Source organism: Colobus angolensis, unplaced genomic scaffold, assembly GCF_000951035.1.
Source record: "Colobus angolensis palliatus isolate OR3802 unplaced genomic scaffold, Cang.pa_1.0 Scaffold4, whole genome shotgun sequence".
NCBI classification, from domain to species: Eukaryota; Metazoa; Chordata; class Mammalia; order Primates; family Cercopithecidae; genus Colobus; species Colobus angolensis.
Genome location: NW_012117376.1, coordinates 11,441,485 through 11,465,130, shown reverse-complemented (window position 1 = coordinate 11,465,130; position 23,646 = coordinate 11,441,485). Strand labels below are relative to the sequence as shown.

General features: G+C 50.6%; 1 protein-coding gene across 4 annotated transcripts in view; it reads left to right on the top strand.

The window, feature by feature from the left end:
- The window catches only part of PTPRU (protein tyrosine phosphatase, receptor type, U), a 77,514-nt gene that overhangs the window by 33,225 nt on the left and 20,643 nt on the right, over positions 1–23,646 (top strand). For 2 of the 4 annotated variants that reach the window (XM_011955494.1, XM_011955495.1), the window contains exons 11-18: positions 587–860; positions 1,808–1,844; positions 2,597–2,735; positions 7,537–7,566; positions 9,639–9,796; positions 21,473–21,663; positions 22,386–22,461; positions 22,963–23,039. In XM_011955494.1, coding sequence (XP_011810884.1) covers positions 587–860; positions 1,808–1,844; positions 2,597–2,735; positions 7,537–7,566; positions 9,639–9,796; positions 21,473–21,663; positions 22,386–22,461; positions 22,963–23,039 — 982 coding nt within the window. The remainder of the gene's footprint in view (positions 1–586; positions 861–1,807; positions 1,845–2,596; positions 2,736–7,536; positions 7,567–9,638; positions 9,797–21,472; positions 21,664–22,385; positions 22,462–22,962; positions 23,040–23,646) is intronic. The other 2 variants (XM_011955497.1, XM_011955496.1) reach the window with 1 other exon arrangement.

The following is a 23,646-nucleotide window of genomic DNA, read 5'->3' as shown; positions in this document are numbered from 1 at the left end:
TCCGCCTCCTGGGTTTACGCCATTCTCCTGCCTCAGCCTCCCGAGTAGCTGGGACTACAGGCGCCCGCCACCTCGCCCGGCTAGTTTTTTTTTGTGTTTTTTAGTAGAGACGGGGTTTCACTGTGTTAGCCAAGATGGTCTCGATCTCCTGACCTAGTGATCCGCCCGTCTCGGCCTCCCAAAGTGCTGGGATTACAGGCTTGAGCCACCGCGCCCGGCCGTTTCCCAGGTCTTGTGTCACACACACAGGAAGCAGGATGGGGCCTTAGGGCTTGGTTCTATTGAGCAGGGTCCACGGTCCTCTTAGCCTGGATTAGTAACAGAAATAACTGCTGACATGCGCTGGCTGCTTGCTTAACTTGCCTGTTCTTCCCATCTACCTTCTGGAACAGTCTCACAATCACTACCATTTTATGAAGGAGGAAACCGAGGCCCAGGGAGGTTAGGGGATTTGCCCAGCTAGTAAGAGGCAGTGTGGAAGTTAGTCCCCAGGCTTTGACCGCAAAGCCCATGCCTTTAACTGCCAGCTGGCTCTCCCAGGGCTCTGGCCGGCTGTGATCCCCTGTACGCTCTCCTCCCTGTTCAGTGTGTACCAGGTGATTGTGGAGGAGGAGCGGGCGCGGAGGCTGCGGCGGGAGCCAGGTGGACAGGACTGCTTCCCAGTGCCACTGACCTTTGAGGCGGCGCTGGCCCGAGGCCTGGTGCACTACTTCGGGGCTGAACTGGCGGCCAGCAGTCTACCTGAGGCCATGCCCTTTACCGTGGGTGACAATCAGACCTACCGAGGCTTCTGGAACCCACCGCTTGAGCCTAGGAAGGCCTATCTCATCTACTTCCAGGCAGCAAGCCACCTGAAGGGGGTGAGGGACCGGCCAGGGTCATGGTGGGCGTGGTTGGGTGTGGGGGATGGCAGACAGGGGATACCTTGCAGCAGGCCCAGCACAGACTCCACGCCCAGCCCTTCCCTTAGCCCCACCTCCCATAGCCCTACCTCCCATAGCCCCACCTTCCATAGCTCTTCCTCCCATAGGCCACCCCCCATGGCCTTACCTCCTGTAGCCCCACCTTCCATAGCCCTGCCCCCACAGCTCCTCCCCCATAACCTTGCCTCTCCCTTAGCCCTGTCTCCTTTTGCCCACCTCCCATTGCCCCACCTCCAATAGCCTTACCTTCTGTAGAGCCACCCCCACAGCCCCGCCTCCCACAGCCCCTCCCCCATGGCCCCACCCCTCCCATAGCCAACCTTCCAGACCCCAGACTCCTTCTCACAGAACACTATCCACTTCCTGAGCTTTCTTTCCCAGACTCCTCCTTTCTATCCAGGTCCCCAGGCTAGTCTTTGCCCCTTCCTGAGGCTCTGCCTTCTATCTTAGATACTTCTCTTCCCAGAGGAGTCCATCTCAGGTTCCCGCGTTCCTGTGTTAAGGCCTAGGACCTGCTCCTCCCTGAAGCCCCGCCCTATCTTCCAGGCTCCTCTCTCTGTTTCTTGCCTGATTTCTCACTTCCTAGCTGGACTTCTGGCTCTAGGCCTGGCCCCGATGTCCGAGGCCCCGCCCATTTCCCCATGACATTTGTTTCTCTTTTGCCTCCGATCTCATCCCCCTTTCCTAAGGCACTGCAGGTACCTCCCCTCTAGGCCCTGCTCTCAGGGGTCCCCCCAGGCCTGCCTTCGGGTGGGGTGTCCCTTGGTGCCATCAGCGCCAGACAAAGCTCTGAACAGGCCCAAGAAACGCTGTCTGAGGTTCCCACCCTGGGGAGGGAGAGGTCGGGGCTTCAGCAGCGCTGAGACCCCCATCTGTGCCTCCAGGAGACCCGGCTGAATTGCATCCGCATTGCCAGGAAAGGTAAGTCCGCTGGGTTCCTGCAGCCCTTCAGGCAGGTTTCTCACCTGCCCAGCGCTGGGGAGGTGGATCCTGAGAACCTAGGGCTGTGGGAGTAGAGGAGGGTGGTTGGGCAGGCTGGGGCCAGGAAGGGCTTCTCTGCTAGGTTTCCATGTGCCTTACCTCAAGGGTGCCATCTCCCGGGCTGACAGCAGGGGCCTGGAACGGGCTTGTGGAGAGGAGGCATTGTAGTTGTGCCCTGGGGGTGATGGCTACTGGGTGCTGGTTCTGGGTTACGTATCTGCCCGGCTTTCCTGTGGTGGGGAGAAGGTGAGGTCAGCATGGGCCCTGTGCTCTAGGTGTCTTTTGTGCTTTCACACAGGGAATGTGGTTGGTTTCCCATCCTGAGATGGACTAACCATGCCCTAGGTACACAATTCCTAATCCCTGTTACCTCCCAGGAGGGCAAGAGGGTGGGGCTGAAGGCCCAGGTATCTGCTCTCCCCTATCTACTGAGAGCTGAGAGGATCTGAGAAAGTGGGGAGCGAGGGAAGCTATTCCTGGCAAAGGAGCCATGTCAGTGAGGACTGTGGTGTGGAAGTGCAGGAGGTGTCAGGGATGGTGAGGAGTTAGATTTGCTGGAAAGGCAGGATATATGTTGAGGATGTGGGGTGGTTTGTGCAGCCCAGTTTGTTCCTTGGGCACAGACACCTACAGGAGGGGCTCGATGGTCCCTGTCTCTCCTCTGATCCCTTGTTCTGCTTTGTTCTCCCCAGCTGCCTGCAAGGAAAGCAAGCGGCCCCTGGAGGTGTCCCAGAGATCGGAGGAGATGGGGCTTATCCTGGGCATCTGTGCAGGGGGGCTTGCTGTCCTCATCCTTCTCCTCGGTGCCATCATTGTCATCATCCGCAAAGGGTGAGTGAGGCCAGTGCCCTGTCCCACCAGTGCCTTCTACCCCTTAGAGGCCTGGTGGCACAGAGGAGTAGTGGCTAAGAGCTGGTAGGACAGCTGTCCTGCAGGTGTGTGGAGGGCTGCCAGCCTGGGCATCAGCTCTGCAGACGGATCTGAGCTGGGTGGTGGGAAGCCAGAGACTGGGCAGATGGGGCTGCCCTGGAGTGGCATGGCTGGAGTAAGGTCTGGCTGGTGCCAGGTGCTGCTGTTCAGGAAGGGGTGCTCAGTGCCTGGTGCCAAGGAGCTATGCCTGCTGGGACTCTTTCAATAGGGATGGCATGGAGGTGACCTGGCTTTGAACCCCTACCCCTCTGTAGACCTTCAGCCAAGGTGTCTGCCCTGCTCATGGATTGTGCCGTTGACCTGAGCAGGGGATGGAGCTCACTCCTCTTTAACCCAAGGGCCCTGAGCCATGTCTCTTCCTGGGATCCACCTTCTCTCAGGCTCAAATTGCCCTGGACCCTGTTACTGTGGATCCTTGAGGAACCCTCCTGGGCCTGTGACTGAGAAAACTCTCCACCTGCTGCCCCTACTATCCCTCAGGTCTCAAAGGTCCAGCCTTGTGTTTGCATGAAATGTGTTTCCTAGCGGATTTGCAGAGGGCAGCATAAATCCCAGGACATTGTAGAATCCAGAACCTAGGATCTTGCAGTTTCAGAAATGTAGGATTTAGGACTCTAGGAATCTTAGGCTTTAGAATTGCAGAGGCTCAGAGCCCCAGAACGTAAGAGCTGCCGGGTAGTTCAAGGCCATCTAGTCTAGTGGTTTTCAGTTCTTTTTAAAGAAACAGAACTTGCCTTCAAAACACCAGAAAACCCTTCCCTGGGAGCCTAGTACATGGTGCAGATGAAGACTGAGCAGCAGTGCTGGGTGGGGGCTTCTGGGACCTTTCTGCTTGCCAGCTCTGCCCCACCATGTTCCCCACCAGGCAGCTGTGGGACACTGTGGTCCAAGCACCTTAAATGAGGGATGGGGATGCTGAAGCGTAGAGGGGGATGCAGGGCTGCCCAAGGCCACCCAGAGAGCCAGAGGCAGAGCCAGCTCCACCCTTCCCCACCTGGGCTCTGGCTTCTATAGCCCCTACTGCTGCCAGGCTGGGTATACGTGGATGAGTTGGCTATATCTCTGGGCTGCCGGGAGCAGATAATAGGATCCAGGAAGATGAGAGAGAGTTGGCTGGGGCTGCCTTGCCTGAGGCCAGATACCAGCAACAGAGAGAGAGTCTAGGGGTGGAGTGTGCATTGGAGTGGAGGAGATGTGGGGGGATGGCCCAGTCAGGGCGATACTCTCTGATTTTTCCTCTCGTTGTTCCTGCACAGCTTCAAGAGAGACTATTTTAAAGTATCATTTAATGAGGAATTACTATGTGCCGGGAGCTTCACACACATCATCCAGGAGTACATTAGTTATTAGACACCTACTGTGTATCAGGCACTCGGGATGTGTCAGAGAACATTTCCTTCTTGGATCTTGACTGACTCCCTTTTTTCTGGACAAAGAAACTGTAATGAAAGCACTCGCCCAGGCCACTTGGCTGATGGGCAGTAGGGCCTGACTTCAACTCAGGCTCGCCTACAAATGTGAAGGCCTCACCGAGTCTGGTGCATAGGCGGTGCCCGCAAAGTGGCAAGCCCCTGACTTCTCCCCAGCAGGGGGGCCTGAGAATTGACTCTAAGTAGGGCTGGGGCTGGAGAGGACTATAATGGAGGAGGCAGATTTCAGTTTCAGGTGGTATTTGAGGTTCTAGAAATCTACCCTCAAGGAGAAGAGGATTGGCAGAGTAGGGGGTGTCACCCACCCCTGCAAAGAGAGCACTGGGCCCAGGACAGGGTGGATCAGAAATGTTGTCAGGGCCTCACTAGGAGACCTTCCATTATGTATTTGCTACCCTATAAATCCAGGTTATCCCAGGTGCCTCCAGGAACCCCTCATCCCCCATCACCCCGGAACTCCTTACTTCCTCTAAAAGCCATTCAATCTCACTGTATAGCACCTACTGCATCCCCCTGGATCTGAGCCTGGCCTTCAAGGCCCTCGGTGCTCCCCAGGGCTCTTGCAGTCTGCATTGTGGGTATCATGGGATGCAGCAGCCCTGGCAGGGATGGGGGTATTCAGATCAACTTGGGGTGCCAACATAACTAACAAGAGTAGGAAGTTGCTGAGGAGGGCAGTTACTACACCCCCATGGAGCCTTATTGGAGGCAGGAGGGAGACCCAGGGGGATTATGGGAAATAGGGGCCAGCTTGGGAGGAGATTTCAGATTCTCCATCCTGCCCTGCCTCTGTGGACGATCAGACTGGATGCATCTGCTGTAGGGGAATTCCAGGGCCTGGAAGGGAGGCTGATGACCCCAGGCCAGGTCAGATCCCCCAGCTCTGTTTTCAGAAGTCCCCATACCCCACCCTTCTCCATGGCAGCACTTTCTTCTCCCTGCACTTTGTCATTTACTTACTTGTAGTGTTTTGCTCAATGTTTGTCTTCCCTCCTGGGTTAAGAGCTCCATGAGGGCAGAGAAAGCCCTGTCTTGTCTGTGTATACCCATGATCTAGCCCAGGGGAGTCGGGTCTCCCCACTCTGAGGTGTAGGGAGGAGTGGTTTGTGGGCACTGTTGGGTGTTTCCTGGTGCTGGGGCCTCACAGCAGTCCCTGTGGGAGATTATTATTAACCTCACTATGTATGTATGTATGTGTTTTTTTTTTCTTTTTGAGATGGAGTCTAGCTCTGTTGCCCAGGCTGGAGTGCAGTGGCATGATCTCGGCTCACTGCAAGCTCTGCCTCCCGGGTTCATGCCATTTTCCTGCCTCAGCCTCCCGAGTAGCTGGGACTATAGGCGTGCACCACCATGCCTGGCTAATTTTTTTTTTTTTTGGTATTTTTAGTAGAGACGGTGTTTCACCATGTTAGCCAGGATGGGTATGTATGTATTTTTTGAGACAGAGTTTTGCTCTTGTTGCCCAGGCTGGAGTGCAGTGGTGCGATCTTGGCTCACTGTAACCTCCGCCTCCTGGGTTCAAGTGATTCTCATGCCTCAGCCTCCTGAGTAGCTGGGATTACAGGCACCCGCCACCACACCCGGCTAATTTTTTGTATTTTTAGTAGAGACAGGGTTTCAGCATGTTGGTCAGTCTGGTCTTGAACTCCTGACCTCAGGTGATCTACCCGCCTTGGCCTCCCAAAGTGCAGGGATTATAGGTGTGAGCTACCACGCCCAGACTTAACCTCACTTTTTAAAGAGGAAAGTGGAAGCGCATGGAGGTGAAGTTCTTTTATTTATTTTTACTCATTTATTGATTACTCCATTCAACAAAATACTTATTGTGGGATTGCAATGTGTGGGGCCCTGGGGAAACCGAGGGAGACAAAAAGACAAGGATTCTGTCCTCCTGTACTTTGTAGCCAGTGGAGAGCCTGGCATGAAATTAGAAAAAAGCACAAATGGATGAGATAATTACAAATTGTGAAAAGAACAAGGTGCTGGGTGTTGGGGGCAAAGAGAACATAGGAGACGTCATGTAGCTGGCACTTGTGGGAGAATGGTCCGGGAAGGCCCTTTTGAAGGCACAGTGTGTCAACTGAGGCCAGAAGAATGCCATTTCTTCAGCCGTGGCCTCCCTCGTGGGGCCTCTGCAACAGCTCCAGCGCCCTGGACCCTCCCTTCTCTCCCTGGGATGGAGGAGATGTGCTCTGTGACCTGGGGCCAAGCGCCTGCCTTTGCTGGTCCGTCTTCCCCTCTCCTCCCCTTCATCTGCAGAATTTCCTGTGGGAGGTCATTCTTTGGGGTCCCTGCTGACAGGGTGATGTGGGGGCAAGTGAATGGAGACCTCTGGAGAGCCTGGGAAGGGAGCACAGAGGAGGTTCCACGGCCAGGGTCCTGGGGCAGGTGTTTGCTCTGGACTCTGCCACTGACTCCCAGAGAGGCCCAGGCAGCCCATGCTCCCTGACTCAGCTTCCCCGCCTGTGAAATGGGAGTCCAACCTGCTTTACACTGTGGGTGCTTTGCGGTAAGGTAGGGCTTTTGACCGAAGTTGCACCCCAGGTGCTCCCGGAGGGGATGACCTGGCTCCTTTAGTGGATCCTACACCCAGGGGCCTGCAGGGTGGGTGAGGGCGGGCCCTAGGTGTATCCTGGGCATCCATCTGGAGTCCTCTCCACTCTGCCCCCTTTCTGTCCCCACCCAGGTGGAGGTGCAGGCAAAAGGCTGACCCCCTAGGGGCAGAGGGCCGTGCAGGGAGGGAGGGTGGGGTGCTGTCTGCAGGGACGAGAACAGCCCTGGTAAGTGCAGTTAGCCTGGAGAGTATGAGTCTGTGTGTGTCAGGGATGTCTAATGTGTGTGTGTGTGTGTGCATATATGTCTAAATGTGTGTCAGTGTGTTTGAATATGTGTGTATGCCTGTCTACACCTGTGTGTCTGCATTTGTGTGTGTTGATGTGTGTTTCTCCATGTATCAGTGTATGTGAGCCTATATCTACATGTGTGTGAGTATGCATATGTGTATGACTGTGTGTGAAAGCTCTGTGCCCCTCACTCCTGCAGTAGGCTTGGGGAAGGTTCCAGAAGGGCCTTGGGTCCTGATCATTAATATCTGAGCCTGACCAGCTCTTGGGACCAAGAAGGTCCTTCTGACCTGTCCAGTACCTGGCCAGCCCCCTCCCCAGCCTGGGAAGCACTCAGGCCCCACCCTGCTGCATGGGCATTGCCTCAGCCTGGCCTTGGTGGATGGACCTCAGACACGACTGTGCTGTTCTCTCTTTGCATGCTGCCAGGAGAGACCACTATGCCTACTCCTACTACCCGTAAGTAGCTCCACCTTGCCTGGGAGTCCCCGGCCCTGCCTAGGGGGAGATCCCCTGCCCCCGCCCTTTCTGGTTGGGCTTAGTCTCGCTGCACCCAGCCTGGTCTGATGTCCACCCCGTTCTTTGTGGTCACCTTGGCCTCTGACTTTCTCTCCTCTGCTCTGTCCCTCCCCTCTGCATCTTCCTCCTCAAGTCGTGGTCACAAGTGCTGGTTCTGCCCTTCAGAGGCATGGGTTCAGAGCTGGCCCTGCTGAGTTACCCCCAGCAAGTCCCTGAACCTCAATGTCCCCTTCACCACTAGAGCAGCCCCTTACGTCTACTGTTCCGTGTTAGAAGGATGTTCTGACCTCCAACCAAATCCACGGTCAGGACACGCTCTGGAGCCCACGTCCACGTGCATGTGTGTGCTTGTGTGCATGTGGGTGGGGCCTACCTGTTTTGAGACTGGCAGCACCTCCCACAGCACAGGCAACTCTCAGGCCCCCACAAATTCCTTCTCCAGCCAGGCAGCCCCAGCTCTGCAGACCGACCACTTCTTGGGAGCCTCCTCTGGGCCAAGCCCTGTGCTCAGTTCTTGACAGAGTCCTCAAAAATGCTCTGAGAAATAGGAGCTCTTATCACTCCCACTTTACTGATGAGGAAACTGAGGCTCAGACCGAGGGACTTGTGGGAGGTTGCAGAATGTGCTGGAGCTGGGATACAACCCAGGCCTCTGCTGACTCCACAGCCTGCCTATGCTACTCTGTCTTCTGTCTCTTCTACTCTGCAAGCCTTCCAGAACATTCCTCCCGCACCTGTGCTGATTTTCCCTTGAAGAGCAGGCCCAGAGAGTGCCAGGCCAGCCTTGAGGACAGTGGGTCTCTCACCTTTTCCTCCCTGGATGGCTCCTTATCTTGCTGTTTCCTGACACGAGCTTTTTCAGCAACTCAACACCCAGTGACTTGTGCTGAGCCCCCAGCTCAGCTCCTGTAGGGGCCGTGGACAGGCAGCTCTCCCTCCCTGCTGCTTGTGCAGTTAGTTTTCAAAACCAGATGCAGAACTTTTCAAAGAATCTGTATTAAATTCCCTCTGCTTAATCTCACATTGAGCTCAGCCAGATGCCAACAGCGTTAGGTGTCCCTCCCGGTTTCCATCTTCTGGTGATTGGGTTGGTTTGTTTTTGTAGCTCTTCTTCCAGGTAGGCCAAGAGTCCTGGGCTGGGAACAGAGTCTGTGGCACGCCACAGGAGACCGCCCTCTAGGCCAGCATCCACTCACTGACAGGTCCTCTCTGGGCTCCATGTTCAGCCAGGCTGGCCGGCTGTCCTCTGTCCACAGCCCTGTCTCCCCACCTCCTTTTCTCCCTCCCACTTTCCTCCAAGTTCCTTTGAAGCCACAAACTGCCATCCTCATCCATGAAGCTGGGCCTGGAGGGAGAGGAGGTCTCTCTTTCTCTTCCCTGCTGCTCTGAGCAGCAGGATGGACTGGTGGGCAGTGGTGGGAATCTGGACCTTCCGTGGATCTCTTTACAAGTCTGTGGTGGTCTATGCTGGCACCATCCTGGGTGCTACTGGGAGTAGGGAGAAGCCAAGGGCAAAGTTCACTGTGTGCATGGGGGAAGCCCCAGAGACCTGGCTGAGCAAGAGCCAGACCCACGGGGAGAAGAGAGAGAGGTGAGGACATGCTGGGCCTAGAGCTGGACTAGCCATTTTCCTAGTTTGGGGTGCAATGGGGGTGAGGGGAGCTGTCTGCTGTAATACCACATTAGCTCTGGAGTGACTTTCTTTCCCATTTCCTAAGCCCAGGGGGCCAGTGAAACTTAGGAGTGGGATCCCAGCCTCAGACCACTGCTGCTCCACCCCTTTCCCTTAGCAGAGGTCCCTAGGACGGGCTCTCCCAAGCCCTTTTCAGGGAAGCAGCTCTGGGTCTAGTGAATGAAGGATGGAGGCAGAGCCCTCAGCATCCAGAGATGCTACTAGGACAGCTGCTGGCTCCTGGCCTTGAGGCCCCCTTACTCCAGGACCTCCTCACCCACCTCTGGGTGCTGTCCAACAGCACACAGTGCCTGTGTCTCCCCTCAACCCCCCTCCCCAGGAAGCCGGTGAACATGACCAAGGCCACCGTCAACTACCGCCAGGAGAAGACACACATGATGAGTGCCGTGGACCGCAGCTTCACAGACCAGAGCACCCTGCAGGAGGACGAGCGGCTGGGCCTGTCCTTCATGGACACCCATGGCTACAGCACCCGGGGTGAGTGCCCCGCCCTCCTACCCCTTCCTCATGGCTCTGGGGCTCCCAACCTGAGACAATACGATCCCCACATCAGATGAGTTCTGTAACACCTGCAACCAAAAGTGAAGCATCTATGGTGCTCCTGCTGGATACCTACTGGGTACAGAGCCAGCACAGGTGGCATTTTTGCATTGTGTACTGGAGGAGTCTTGCAAGGAATTCTGCTAGCATAAGAGGAATGCAAGGTTCGTTGTGACAATTGTCAAGAGGAGGTGCTGCTGTAGGAACAGAGGGATCAGAGTGGCCTCACCCCTTATTGAGCACCTATTATGTGAGAGGTGGGGATACAGTGGCTGAGAGAGACCAATACAGAGTCGGACCTGGGCTTGCCTCTCCCTTTGTTAGCTGTGTGACCTGGGGCAAGTTGCTTAAGCCCTCTGGATGTCTGTTTCCTCATGTATAAAGTGGGAATGCAGATCGCCTCTGCTAGTAGGGCTGATGTGAAGACTAAATGAGATAATGTGTGCAAAATCACTTAGGGCTGTGCTTGTATTCACAGAATATAGTGAGTCAGCCGTCATGTACTAGGTCTGTGTCATAACTTGCTTCATCCCACATCTTTTTATTCTGTTTAGTGTTGATTTGTACAGAAGAGAATATGTAATGTTTATGAAAGTCATAAAATAATAACCATACAACAAACAGCAACGAACCTCATTGGTGAATTAGAACATTATCTTGGTACACCTCCCTAGCTATATCCCCTACCTCTTTCTTATGTGTAAATATTCCCTTGAAATTGTTGTGGTGTTTTTTTTTGTTTTGTTTTTTGTTTTTAGATGGAGTCTCACTCTATCGCCCAGGCTGGATTGCAGTGGCATGATCTCGGCTCACTGTAGCCTCTGCCTCCCAGGTGCAAACGATTTTCCTGCCTCAACCTCCCAAGTAGCTGGGATTACAGGCACCTGCCACCATACCCGGCTAATTTTTTTGTTTTTTTGAGATGGAGTCTCACTCTGTTGCCCAGGCTGGAGTGCAGTGGCGCAATCCTGGCTTACTGTAACCTCTGCCTCCTGGGATGGAGCAATTCTCCTGCCTCAGTCTCCTGAGTAGCTGGGATTACAGGTGTGTGCCACCACACCCAGCTAATTTTTGTATTTTTAGTAGAGAGAGGGTTTCACCATGTTGGCCAGGCTGGTCTTGAACTCCTGACCTCAGGCGATCCACCCACCTTGGCCTCCCAGAGTGCTGAGATTACAGGCATGAGCCACTGCGCCCAGCCAGTTTTTGTATTTTTAGTAGAGACAGGGTTTCACCATGTTAGCCACACTGGTCTCGAACTCCTGACCTCAAGTGATTTGCCCACCTTGGCCTCCCAATGTGTTGGGATTACTGGCGTGAGTCACTGTGCCCAGCCTCCCTTGAAATTTGTGTTTATAATTTTCCTACCCTTTTTGGGGGTAGTTTTTGTTTGTTTGTTTGTTTGTTTTTTTGATGGAGTCTCGCTCTGTCACCCAGGCTGGAGGGCAGTGGCGTGATCTCCACTCACTGCAAACTCCGCCTCCCAGGTTCACGCCATTCTCCTGCCTCAGCCTCCTTAGTAGCTGGGACTACAGGCGCCCGCCACTGCGCCCGGCTAATTTTTTGTATTTTTAGTAGAGATGGGGTTTCACCATCTTAGCCATGATGGTCTCGATCTCCTGACCGGGTGATCCACCCCCCTCGGCCTCCCAAACTGCTGGGATTATAGACATGACCCACTGCGCCCAGCCTTTTGGGGGTAGTTTTACCACGTGTACATATATCCCCAAACAATGCATTGTATAGTGTTGCTCATTTTCAGGCTTTATAAAAATGAAATCACACACTACTTCTTAACATCATATTTCTAAAATTTATCCATGTGGATATTTTGCTGCAGTTCATTTACTTTACAAATGCGTAGTTTCCCATTGTATGGCTGTATCACAATTGACTTCTTCATTCTGCCATCCATGGGCGTTCGATTGGTTTTTAGTTTTCTTGTTATCACAAATGAGACTGCTATGAATATTCTGATGTGGATCTCTAGATGCACCTGCGCACAAGGTTCTAGAAATAGAATCGCTGGATTATGGAGTACATGCATCTTCAGCTTAATAAGAGTGCCAAGTTGCTTTCCAAAGCAACTCTGCCTGTTTTCTTTCCTAGCAGCAGTGTGTAAGAGTTTCTGTTGCTCTACATCAAGATCAAAATTTGCCAGCCTTCTTCACTTCTGCCGCATTGGTTTGTATAAAATGGTAATTCTCTATAGTCTTAATTTGCATTTCACTGATGACTAATGAGGTTGAACAGATTTTCAAGTCATCATTGGCCATTCAGGTCTGTTTTTCTATGAAATGCCTGTTCATGTCTTTCACCTAATTTTCTATTGGGTTTTCTGTTGCTTTCTTAGTGGTTTTTAGGAGTTCTTTATATTTTTAGGATAATAATCATTTGTCACTTATGAATTGCAAATATCTTCTCCCAATTTGTGGCTCATCTTCCTAGGTTATTTATAGTGTCTTTGGATGAACAGAAGATTTTTATTTTCACGTACTTAAATTCATCAGTCTTTTCTTTGTGATTTCTGCTTTTTGTGTTTTTTAAAGAAGTTTTCCCTACCCAAAGTTATAAAGTATTTTTTTTTTGCTTTTTTTCTAGAACTTATAACATTTTACATTTTATATTTAAATCTTTATCCATCTGGAATTGATTTTTGTGTGTGATGGTATAAATTAAGGATTTTATTTTTTCCATGGCAATAAGCCACTGTCCCAGCATCATTTATTATAGCTCACGCTTTCCCTGCTGATTTGCAGTGCCATCCTTCTTGCACACCACATTTCTACAGATACATGGATCATTTTTCAGTTCCCTGTTTCTTTCATTGGTCGTTTTTGTTGATTCCCAACCACACAGTCTATTATCGATGCTATTTAAGTCTTGATATCTGAAACATGAAGCTGTGCCAACTTTGTGCTTCATCAAGGATGTCTTGGCTGTTTTTGTTTTCATTCTGTCTCTCTTTCTTAATGAGATAGGGTCTAGCTCTGTCACCCAGGCTGGAGTGCAGTGGCATAATCTGGGCTCACTACAACCTTCATCTTCCAGGCTCAAGCGATCTCCCACCCCAGCCTCCCGAGGAGCTGGGACTATAGGGGCACACCACCATGCGCGGCTAATCTTTGCTCTTTTTTTTTTTGGTAGAGATGGGGTTTCACTATGTTACTCCAGGCTGGTCTGAAACTCCTGGGCTCCAGTGATCTGCCTGCCTCAGCCTCCCAAAGTGTTGGGATTGCAGGCATGAGCCTTCACGCCTGGCTAATTCTCTTTGTTATAAATTTTAGAGTCATCTCTTTAAGTTTCTTGAAAAACTTTGTTGGATGGGTTTGTATTGAATTTATAGATCAATTTGGGAAGAACTGACATCTTATGAAATTGTCTTTCTACCCATGAAAGTGACGTATATTGCCCCATTTATTTAGGTCTTGAATGTCTTTCAATAATTTTCTCCATAAAATCTTGTACATCTTTTTTTAGATAGATGTCCCTAGGTTCTTTATTTTTGACTTCTATTGCAAATGGTACACTTTTCAAATATTACATTTCTATTTCTTATATAGAAAAATGCAGTTTATTTTTGATTGTATATTGATCTTATACTTTTTTTTTTTTCTTTGAGACGGAGTCTCACTCTGTCACCTAGGCTGGAGTGCAGTGGCGCAATCTCGTCTCACGCCAACCTCTGCCTCCCTGGTTCAAGTGATTCTCCTGCCTCAGCCTCCCAAGTAGCTGGAATTACAGACATGCACCACCACGTCCAGCTAATTTTTGTATATTTTTAGTAGAGATGGGGTTTCACCATGCTGACCAGGTTAGTCTCGCACTCCCGACCTCAGATGATCCACCCACCTTGGCCTCTCAAAGTGCTGAGATTACAGGCGTGAGCCACCGTGCCCAGCCTTATATTCATACTTCTTGATATGCTTTCTTATTCTCATTTGTCTGTAGAATGTTTCAGGCTTTCTAAGCAGTTAAAGGATCTGTGAATATCCTTTGCAGAAGAAATAGTTGTTTCTTCTTTCCCGTTTCTTATTCTTTTTTTCCCATGTTTTTCTGGCTGGGACCTTCATTACTGTGTTGAATAGAGTGGTTGTAGCTGGAATCATTGTCTTCTTTTCCTGATTTTAAAAGGACTATTTCTAACATTTAAACACAGAATGAAGATTGCTTTGGGGTTTTGGTAGAAATGCTTTTATCAGGCTAACCAAGTTTCCTTTAGTTTTTAGTTTGCTGAGAGATTTTAAGTGGGCATTAAACTTACCAAATACTTTTTTCTGCAATCATTGTGATAATTATTTTTTCCCCTTTTGTCTGCTAATGGGATTAGTGACATTTTTAGGTTTTTAAAAAAATTACCTTAAATTCAGGGGATAAATTCAACTCGGTCATGATGATTATGATGATTCTTTTCTTTAGTTTTTTTTTTTTAGATGGAGTCTCGCTCTGTAGCCAGGCTGGAGTGCAGTGGCGCTATCTCGGCTCACTGCAACCTCCGCCTCCCAGGTTCAAGCAATTCTTCTGCCTCAGCCTCCCAAGTAGCTGGGACTACAGGCGCCCACCACTACGCCCGGCTAATTTTTGTACTTTTAGTAGAGACGGGGTTTCACCATTTTGGCCAGAATGGTCTCGATCTTTTGACCCCGTGATCTGCCCGCCTTGGCCTCCCAAAGTGCTGGGACTACAGGCGTGAGCCACCGTGCCTGGCCGATGTTTCTTTTCTTTCTTTCTTTTTTTTTTCCTTGAGATAGGGTCTCACTCTATTGCCCAGGCTGGACTACAGTGGTGTGATCATGGTTCACTGCAACCTCAACCTCCTGGGCTCAAGTGGTCCTCCCACCTCAGCCTCCTGAATAGCTGGGACTATAGGTGCCCACTGCCATGCCTCACTTTTTTTTTTTTTTTTTTATTTTTTGGTAGAGACAGGGTTTTGTCATGTTGTCCAGGTTGGTCTCGAACCCCTGGGCCCAAGCGATTTACCTGTTTTTGCCTCTCAAAGTGCTGGGATTACAGGTGTGAGCCACTGTGTCCGGCCAGATTTTAAACTTCTGATTTGATATATTTAAAGGACTAAACAACTATTCAGGCTTTCTATTTTTTTTTAAATAGAAAGTTATATTTTTGATAATTATATTTGTCTAGGTATTTGGTCATTTTATTTATGTTTTTAAACTCAGTGTTATGCACTTATTAATCATATTATCTTTGTCATCTCTCTCATTAAATTTTCACCATTGTATACCATTTTACCCTGCTTAGTAGCTGTTTTTTGGTTTTGTTTTGTTTTTTGTTTTGAAATGGGGTCTCACTGTGTTGCCCAGGCTGGAGTGCAGTGGTGCGATCCCGGCTCACTGCAACCCTCTGCCTCCCGGGTTCAAGTGATTCTCCTGCCTCAGCCTCCCTAGTAGCTGGAATTATAGGCACCCACCACCACGCCTGGATAATTTTTGTATTTTTTGTAGAGACGGGGTTTCAGCATGTTGGCCAGGCTGGTCTCAAACTCCTGACCTCAAGTGATCTGTCCACCTCGGCCTCCCAAGGTGTTGGGATTACAGACGTGAGCCACTGTGCCTGCCTGCTTAGTAGCTGTTATTAACCCTTCAACTTACAAACGAGGAAATAGAGGCTTGGAGAGGGGAAGTCACTTGTCCAGGTTAAACAGCCAGAAAGTGGCAGAGTCAGGACTTAAATGCAAATCTTTCTGAATTGCAAACTTGTTTCTACTGCATCATGCTGCACCTTGAGGGATGGGTAGGATTCAGACCGCAGAGATGGGAACGAAAGGGCATGTGTAGAGGAGGCACAGTATGTGCAAATGTGTGATGATGGGCACAGGAGGAGACAGGGAGAGGTGCGACTGCACTGAATCCTCCAGTGTGTGCTAGAGAGAGCAGGAGATCGGGGTGGTGTGGGCTCATGCCTAGCTGCTGAGTCTTACAGAGGCAGGAAACATGGGCTGTGCTCCTGGGATTCACTGATGAGATGGGGAGTCAGAACTGACCCAGGGAAGTCGAGACCAGGCTAATTGCTATGTGGATAGTAAGGACAATCAGTGCTGTCAGTTTTGAGAAAATATGCCCTTGGGCAGGAATGGTCAGCATTTTGGTGAGATGGGTACGGTTGACTGATGGTGAGGAGGAAGGGGCACTGAGCTTGGGCAGAGGTGATGGTTGGAAACTCCAAATGTGTCCAGGTTCTAGGCACAGTGGTTCACACCTGTAATCCCAGGTGTGATTAGGAGGCAGAGGCAGGCAGATCGCTTGAGGTTAGGAGTTCAAGACCAGCCTGGCTAACATGGTGAAACCCCGTCTCTACTAAAAATACAAAAATTAGCTGGGCATGGTGGTGGGTGCCTGAAATCCCAGCTACTTGGGAGGCTGAGGCACAAGAATTGCTTGAACCTAGGAGGCAGAGGTTGCAGTGAGCTGAGATCACTCCACTGTACTCCAGCCTGGGAGACAGAAAAAGACTCTGTCTCAAAAAAGAAAAAAAAAAAAATGTGTCCAGGAGATGAGCTGAGCTGAGCCTCAGCACCTTCTCTGTCTTTCTTCTTCTCTGCCCTCCACATGCCTGTCTGGCTTCCACTTCCTTCTTTTCCAAACAGTGGAGGCCAGGTTTTTTGGTTTAGAATGGAAAGCCATGTTGATTTTAGTGCATCCTTCTGTGCAAATTTAAATGAAGGACTTACCACTGTGGGTAACTGATGGCGGGGCTGGTGTGAAGAAGCCAGCTGGAACCTTCCCAAGGTGTTGGAATGAGCCCCGTTGTCTCTGAAGTCCTGCCTGCGAAAACCCTCAGATCCTCCTGGGCCTTGTCTGTCTGGAGCTATTGACTCCTGTGGGTGCCAGTCGGTATTGGCCAAATTGTTTGTCAAATAAGTGCCAGTTTTTCTCATGCTCATCAATGCGCCCTAATCAGGGAAGCAGAGAGAGCAGTGGGGACAGTAGGGTCTCAGAGTCAGGTGAATTCAAGCCTGGGTTTGAATCCTAGTGCTGCCATTTAATGAGTGAGTAGCTTAACTCTTCTGGGCCTCAGTTTTCTCATTTGCACAAGAGGAACAATGATAGTGCCCCCGCCATAGGGATGTTCTAGGGAATAAGTGACTTAAGAATTGTGCAGGGCACTCAATATGTTAGATATGGCTAGCCCTTATTACAGGCTGTGCTTCTTTAGGAAAGAAACTTACTTGCTAATTGCAAACAGTGGAGGAAAAGTTTGGGGTGCTACCAAATGGTATAACTGGGGGCCTCTCTTCATCTGAGGGTGGTGGGAATCAGGGGAAGTGCCCATCGCTGAGGGAGGACTGAGGATTTTCATTTCCAGATGAGGAGACTGAGACCCAGAGAGGTCAAGGAACTTGAGCCAGAAATTGAATTCAGGTCTCTCTGACTCCAAACCTAGTGTTCTTTTTTCTGGGCCTCGGCCCTCCCCATAAAACATCAGCTGTCCAGTGGCTACTCACAGAAGATGTTCCACAGTCACGATGGAGCCAGGAAGGGCCTGGGAGAGCCCTGGGGTGGAGACTTTGAAGGTGGGCCTCTGGACAAACTGGTCCTTAGGGGTAGGGGATGGGATGGGGTAGGAAGTGTGTCTCAAGTCCCACAGGGGAACTCATAGGCAAGGAGAGTAGAGACCTGTCCTCTCTGGGCCCAGAAATTGGAGGGTTCTCTTGGGAACATCATCATCCTGTTCTTTCCCGGTGGTCTTATTTGTAGAACATCCTGTGTTGTTCTTAGGCTCAGCTGTCAGCTGCCCAGATGTGGCTCTGGCTTTCCACGTGGGACTTTTTACTTGTTCCAGCCACTGTGCGCTGATTGCATGCCTCCTTGTGGGGCTGTGCCAGGGCTGCCAGCCCTTCAGGATCTCTGGGATAAACTCTTCGGTTCTCTGCCACCCTCATTTGCTCCTTTCTCTGCCAGGAGAGCTCTCTGTGGAGCTGTCGGCCCACTTTCCACAAAGAGCACGAGGGCTTCTCCATCTCGCCAGTTTCTTCTCTGAGTTCTTTAAGCCAACAGAAGTCCCTCTTCTTGAAACTGTTGCACTTGTCTTGTGTGTGTGTTATGGACGCTCCTTGGAATCATCTTTTCAACTTGCCTTTTAGGTTCCAGACCCAAGATCTTACAGCACAGAAGGACCAAGACTCTTGTTAGCCAGCTGCCCTGGCTTTCTGGCACTCAGGAGCTTCCTTCTTTTCCTGGAAATGACTAGTAGTGTCAACAGCTGCCCTTGCAGGTGCGCGCTGTGTGCCAGGCACTGGGCTGCGTGCTTTGTATACATTATTATATTTAATATTTACATCATCATATTGGATTGTAACAATTTTTACCTTCACTTGACATGTAAGAATGGAAGTTTGGAGAGAGTAAGTAACATCCTCACGGTCACATACAGAGCTGGGAATTGATCTGAAGTCTGACTCCAGAGCCCATCTCTCAGAGTCTACATTGCACTGTGTTCCCCTGAGGATGTTTCATGAAATAAACAAGAAAAGCCCTCCGTGGCGAAAGATGTTTATGAAACATTGCTGTCTCCACTCCTCTCTTGAAGATTTAAAATGCACACAAACACACCAAAAGCCCCGAGAGGTCTTGCAGGGAAGAAACCTGTTTGTTTTTGTTTAAACTAGAATTTCACAGACTCCTTTAAAACACAGAATTCCTCTTCCTCCTCTTGTTCTTCTTTTTAATGGGATACCACTTAATGATCTCGCATCCCTACTGTTTTCTGAAACACTCTGGCAACCACCATGTTAGGCCAGTCTGTTCTCTTTGGACCTCAATTTCCCTATCTGTAAAATTAAGGGTTTGGGCATCCCACCACAATGGCATAACTGGTACTTGATTTGCCATCCAGCTGTAAGCAACCAGAAATCCAGCTAAAATATAGGAATCAGTTGCTTTCAGACATTGAACTATAGACAGCTCAAGACTGTGGTTCCTGAGAGCAGAGAAACAAATGAGGTGAGGCCATCTTCAAACCATCGCACAGGAAGGTGGAACCCAAGCACAATGGGGCAGCCTCACTGACCTGGTTGGAGTTTGGGGAAGTTGGGCTCATCAGGGGGTCTCCTGGTGATCCTGCATTCATTCTGCCAGTTAGTTGTTGAGTAGGAATTCTAGGCCAGGCACTGGAGAGGGTTCTTGTAGGGAGGGTCATTTCAGCTGAGAGTTGAAGGATGAGTATGAGTTCATCAGGCAAGAAAAGTAGGGGGAGGAGGGATTTTGGAGGGAGAAGGACAGCATATGTGAAGGCACAGGGAGTAGGGGCAGGTATCTAAGCCCCACTGACAGTCCCCCAGTGGACCCTGCCAGCTTAGACCTGGGCAGAGATTGGCTCGAAAATGGGAGGGCTAGACTTGAATAAGCCCCTTGCAGCCTCACCCAGGGCAGGAGGAGGGACATGAGTACAGTCATGCACCGCATAATGAAGTTTTGATCAACAATGGACCGCATATACCATGGTGGTCCTATAAGATTATAACAGAGTTGAAAAACTCCTATGACCTAGTGACATTGTAGCCATCATAATGTCGTGCAATGCATTACTCACTGGTTTGTGGTGATACTGGAATAAACCTACTGCATTGTCAGTTGTAAAAAAGTTTAGCACATACAATTGTGTGCAGTACGTAATAGTTAATAATAATGATGACTGTATTACTGGTTTATGTATTTAATATACTATACTTTTAATCATTATTTTAGAGTGTACTTATTTTTTAAAAAGTTAACTGTAAAACAGCCTCTGGCAGGTCCTTCAGAAAGGGTCCCAGAAGAAGGCACCGTTTTCATAGGCGATGACAGCTACATGTGTGTTATTGCCCCTAAAGACCTCCCAGTGGGACAAGATCCGTGGAGGTGGGAGACAGCGATACTGATGATCCTGACCCTGTGCTGGCCTAGGCTAATGTGTGTGTGTGTGTGTGTGTGTGTCTTAGTTTTTAACAAAAAATTTAAAAAACCAAAAAAAATTTTAAATAGAAAAAAGTGTATAGAATAAAGATAGAAAATATTTTTGTGCAGCTGTACTATGTGCATGTGTCATTATAAAAGTAAAAAAATCAAATTAAAACATTTCAGTAGGCTAAGGTTAATTTATTATTGAAGAAAGAAAACTATTTTTAAATAAATGTATTGTAGCCTAAGCATACAGTGTTTATAAAGCTCATGGTAGTGTACAGGAATATTCTAGGCCTTCATATTCACTTACCAGTCACTCAGTGACTCACCCAGGGCAGCTTCCAGTCCTGCAGCTCCATTCGTGGTAAATTGCCTTATACAGGTGTACCACTTACTATTTTTTTTTTTTCTTTTGAGATGGAGTCTCGCAAAAGACTCCGTCGCCTGGGCTGGAGTGCAGTGGTGCAATCTCGGCTCACTGCAACCTCTGCCTCCAAGGTTCAAGTGATTCTCCTGCCTCAGCCTCCCAGGTAGCTGGGATTACAGGCTCGTGCCAACACACCCAGCTAACTTTTTGTATTTTTAGTAGAGACAGGGTTTTACCATGTTGTCCAGGTTGGTCTCGAACTCCTGACCTCGTGATTCTCCTGCCTCGGCCTCCCAAAGTGCTGGGATTACAGGTTTGAGCCACCACGCCCGGCCCATTTATTATGTTTTATAGCATATTTTTACTGTGCATTTTCTGTGTTTAGATACGTAAATGCTTACCACTGTGTTATAATTGCCTACAGTATTCAGTACAGGTTTGTAGCGTAGGAGCAATAGGCTATGCTGTGCAGCCCCGGTCTGTGGAGTAGGCTCTACCATCTGGGTTTGTGTAAATACATTCTGTGGTGTTCTCACAAAGACCAAATCACCTAACAGTGCGTTTTCCAGAACGTATCCCTGTGGTTAAACAATGCATGAGTATTAAGTGAGTGAGTGGAAGTGTGTGTCCCAAGGCGGGTGTGGCTGTTTTCTCAGTTCCGGGACCTGATCTCCAAGACCAGAGTGGGACGTCCTTGGGAATGCTGAGCAGAACAGCCGGGTACAGGGTGGTCCTGGGGGCTGCGGGGAGGGTGCTTTCCCAGGGTGTGTGAGGAGCTACGCACCTCTCCACCCACTCCCCCATTGGCTGCGGCCCCGCACGGGCTGACAGTGGAACTCCCTGCGCAGGAGACAGGCTCCTATTCAGGTGCCTCGCATTAATCTGCAGAGGGGTTGGCAGTAGCTGCTAATTTCCAATTTGCTTGTCTTTGAATGGGGGTAATTGCTGGGAGTTGCCAGTGTTCCAGGTTGTTCTCTGGAAGAAGGGGAGGAAGAAGGGGCTGTCTGTCGTGGGCTCTGTGGAGCACTGCCTTCTGCAGGGAGTGCGGTGAAGCCTCATGGGGTGGAGTGAGGGGATAATGGAATCATAGCCAGGCTGGGCCACAAGGGCCCTTGGAGACCACTTAATCTGACCTGCTCATTCTACAGGTGGAACTGAGATTCGGAGGGAGGGGACATGCCCAGGACCACACAGGGTGGGCCTGACTAGGTGCTTGGTTCCAGCCAACAACCCAGCCATCCTTGGCATTGGCTGTGCCTCCCTTCCCCCATAGCCTCCCAGTCTCTCCAGGTCCCCCAAGGCTGGGGCGTGTGTGTCAAGAACTGCTTTGTCTTTCTCTGACTGCAGGAGACCAGCGCAGCGGTGGGGTCACTGAGGCCAGCAGCCTCCTGGGGGGCTCCCCGAGGCGTCCCTGTGGCCGGAAGGGCTCCCCGTACCACACGGGGCAGCTGCACCCTGCAGTGCGTGTGGCGGACCTTCTGCAGCACATCAACCAGATGAAGACGGCTGAGGGTTACGGCTTCAAGCAGGAGTACGAGGTGCACGCCGGCCCCGGGCCAGCAGGACCCCTGCGGAGGCCTCACCTGGTTCTCTCTCTCTGTGGACTCTGACCCTGGCAACCCTCAGCCTAGCCCTGGTTGGACCCCTGCTCTGACAGTTCCCAGCTCAACCTTTTGACCTTGACTCTGACCCTCATCTGAATTTTAGACTGATATGGTTTTTCACTCTCATGCTAACCCTGATTTGAAATCTGACCTTGAATCTCGTCTCCATCTCTATGTGGATTGTGATCGAGATCCTTATTCTGTCCCTAATCTGAACCTGCCCACCGACACTGACCTTGACCTAATCCCAGCCTGACATTGATCCTGAGTGTCATCCTAAGCTCCATTTGAACTCTGGATCTCATCTCACCTCTGTCTGAACTCCGACATCGCCCTTATCCTAATCTAAATCTGACCCCCACCTTTACCTTCTTTCTAATCCTTATTCTAAGCCTGACCCTTATTCCAAAATGTCTTTGAACCCTGACCCTCTTTTCCTCTTTTCTCATTTCCCTTCCCCCCACACGCCTTGGTTTTGACCCTGGTCCCTGGCTTTATGTCACCCACAGTGACAGTGACTTTATCTCAGCCAAGTTCAGCTTGAACCTGGTCCTTATTGTCCACTCCCATCCTGCCTACATCATCCCCATTGAGGGGAAGGGGCCCTTGGGTGAGGGTCCCTCTCTCCCACTGACCACCACTTCCCCTTCTGGTAGAGCTTCTTTGAAGGCTGGGACGCCACAAAGAAGAAAGACAAGGTCAAGGGCGGCCGGCAGGAGCCAATGCCTGCCTGTGAGTCCTGGGGAAGGGCCTGGGGTCCAGGGCAGTGGGCGGGAGGGCATCAGGAAGGGGAGCACAGCCAGGGTGAGCTGGGGCAGCCTCAGAGATGATAGTAGCATTGGCCACCTTTTATTGAGAGCCTGCCACACGCCACGCCCTGTGCTTATTTCATTTATTCCCGTCAATTCCCCTATGAAGCGGGAAATACTATAATCCCCGTTTTACAGATCAGGAAACTGAGGCTTGGGAGATTAAGATTCCTGCTCAAGGTCTCAGAGCTAGTAATTGCCTGAGCAGCATACACTCTTGGGCTTCCTTGACTCCATAGCCCAGACTCTACCCCTTGGTGTGTCCTGCCTCCCATGGTGCCCAGAGACTACTGGTAAGCCCTGAGACTCTAGGTTCCCTGGTGGCCCTGCCTGTGCCCTATCCCCAGCCTCCAGGAATCCCTCCCTGACTGCCTAGCTTTGGGCTCCCCAGTTCAGCCCCTGCCCACCTGCTCTGTGTTTACAGATGATCGGCACCGAGTGAAACTACACCCGATGCTGGGAGACCCCAATGCTGACTACATTAATGCCAACTACATAGATGTGAGTGCCTTGCCCTGTCATTTCTGCAGACCTGGCCCTGCCCGCTCCAGGCTTACTATCCAGGCAGGGCAGAAACCTGTTGGGATAAATGGGGGTTCAAGTGGCTGAGTTTGGAGTGCCCCCATCTCTGCAGTCAGTGCCAGGGTGCTCAGAGGAGGGAGGACAGTGGGCAGCAGATTCTGGAAGGCTTTCTGTAGGCTGGAGTTGGCCTGAGAGATGAGGTGCTTTAGGGAAGCAGAGCAAAGGGAAGAGGCAGACAGCTAGGCCAAGAGGTGAGGAAGGCGGGAGGCATGGAGAATGGGATTCTCACCGTGCACCGTGAGGCCGAAGAGGTAGGCAGGGGCTGGATTGTGAAGACCTCAAATGGTAGGCTCAGGAGTGGGGGCTTTTTCCTAGGGGCACCAGGGAGTTGTTAAAGTGTTTTGACCATAATCAGAGTGGTCCTTTAAGAATAATAACACACGTTTATCCAGCATGTACTGGGTGCCAAGCACTGTGCTAAGTACTTTACACCCAAGATCTCCTTTTCTGTAATTCCTCCACCCACCCTCCGAGGCACTTAGCACCATGACCTCACTTTACAGGTGAGGAAACCGGGGCTCAGAGA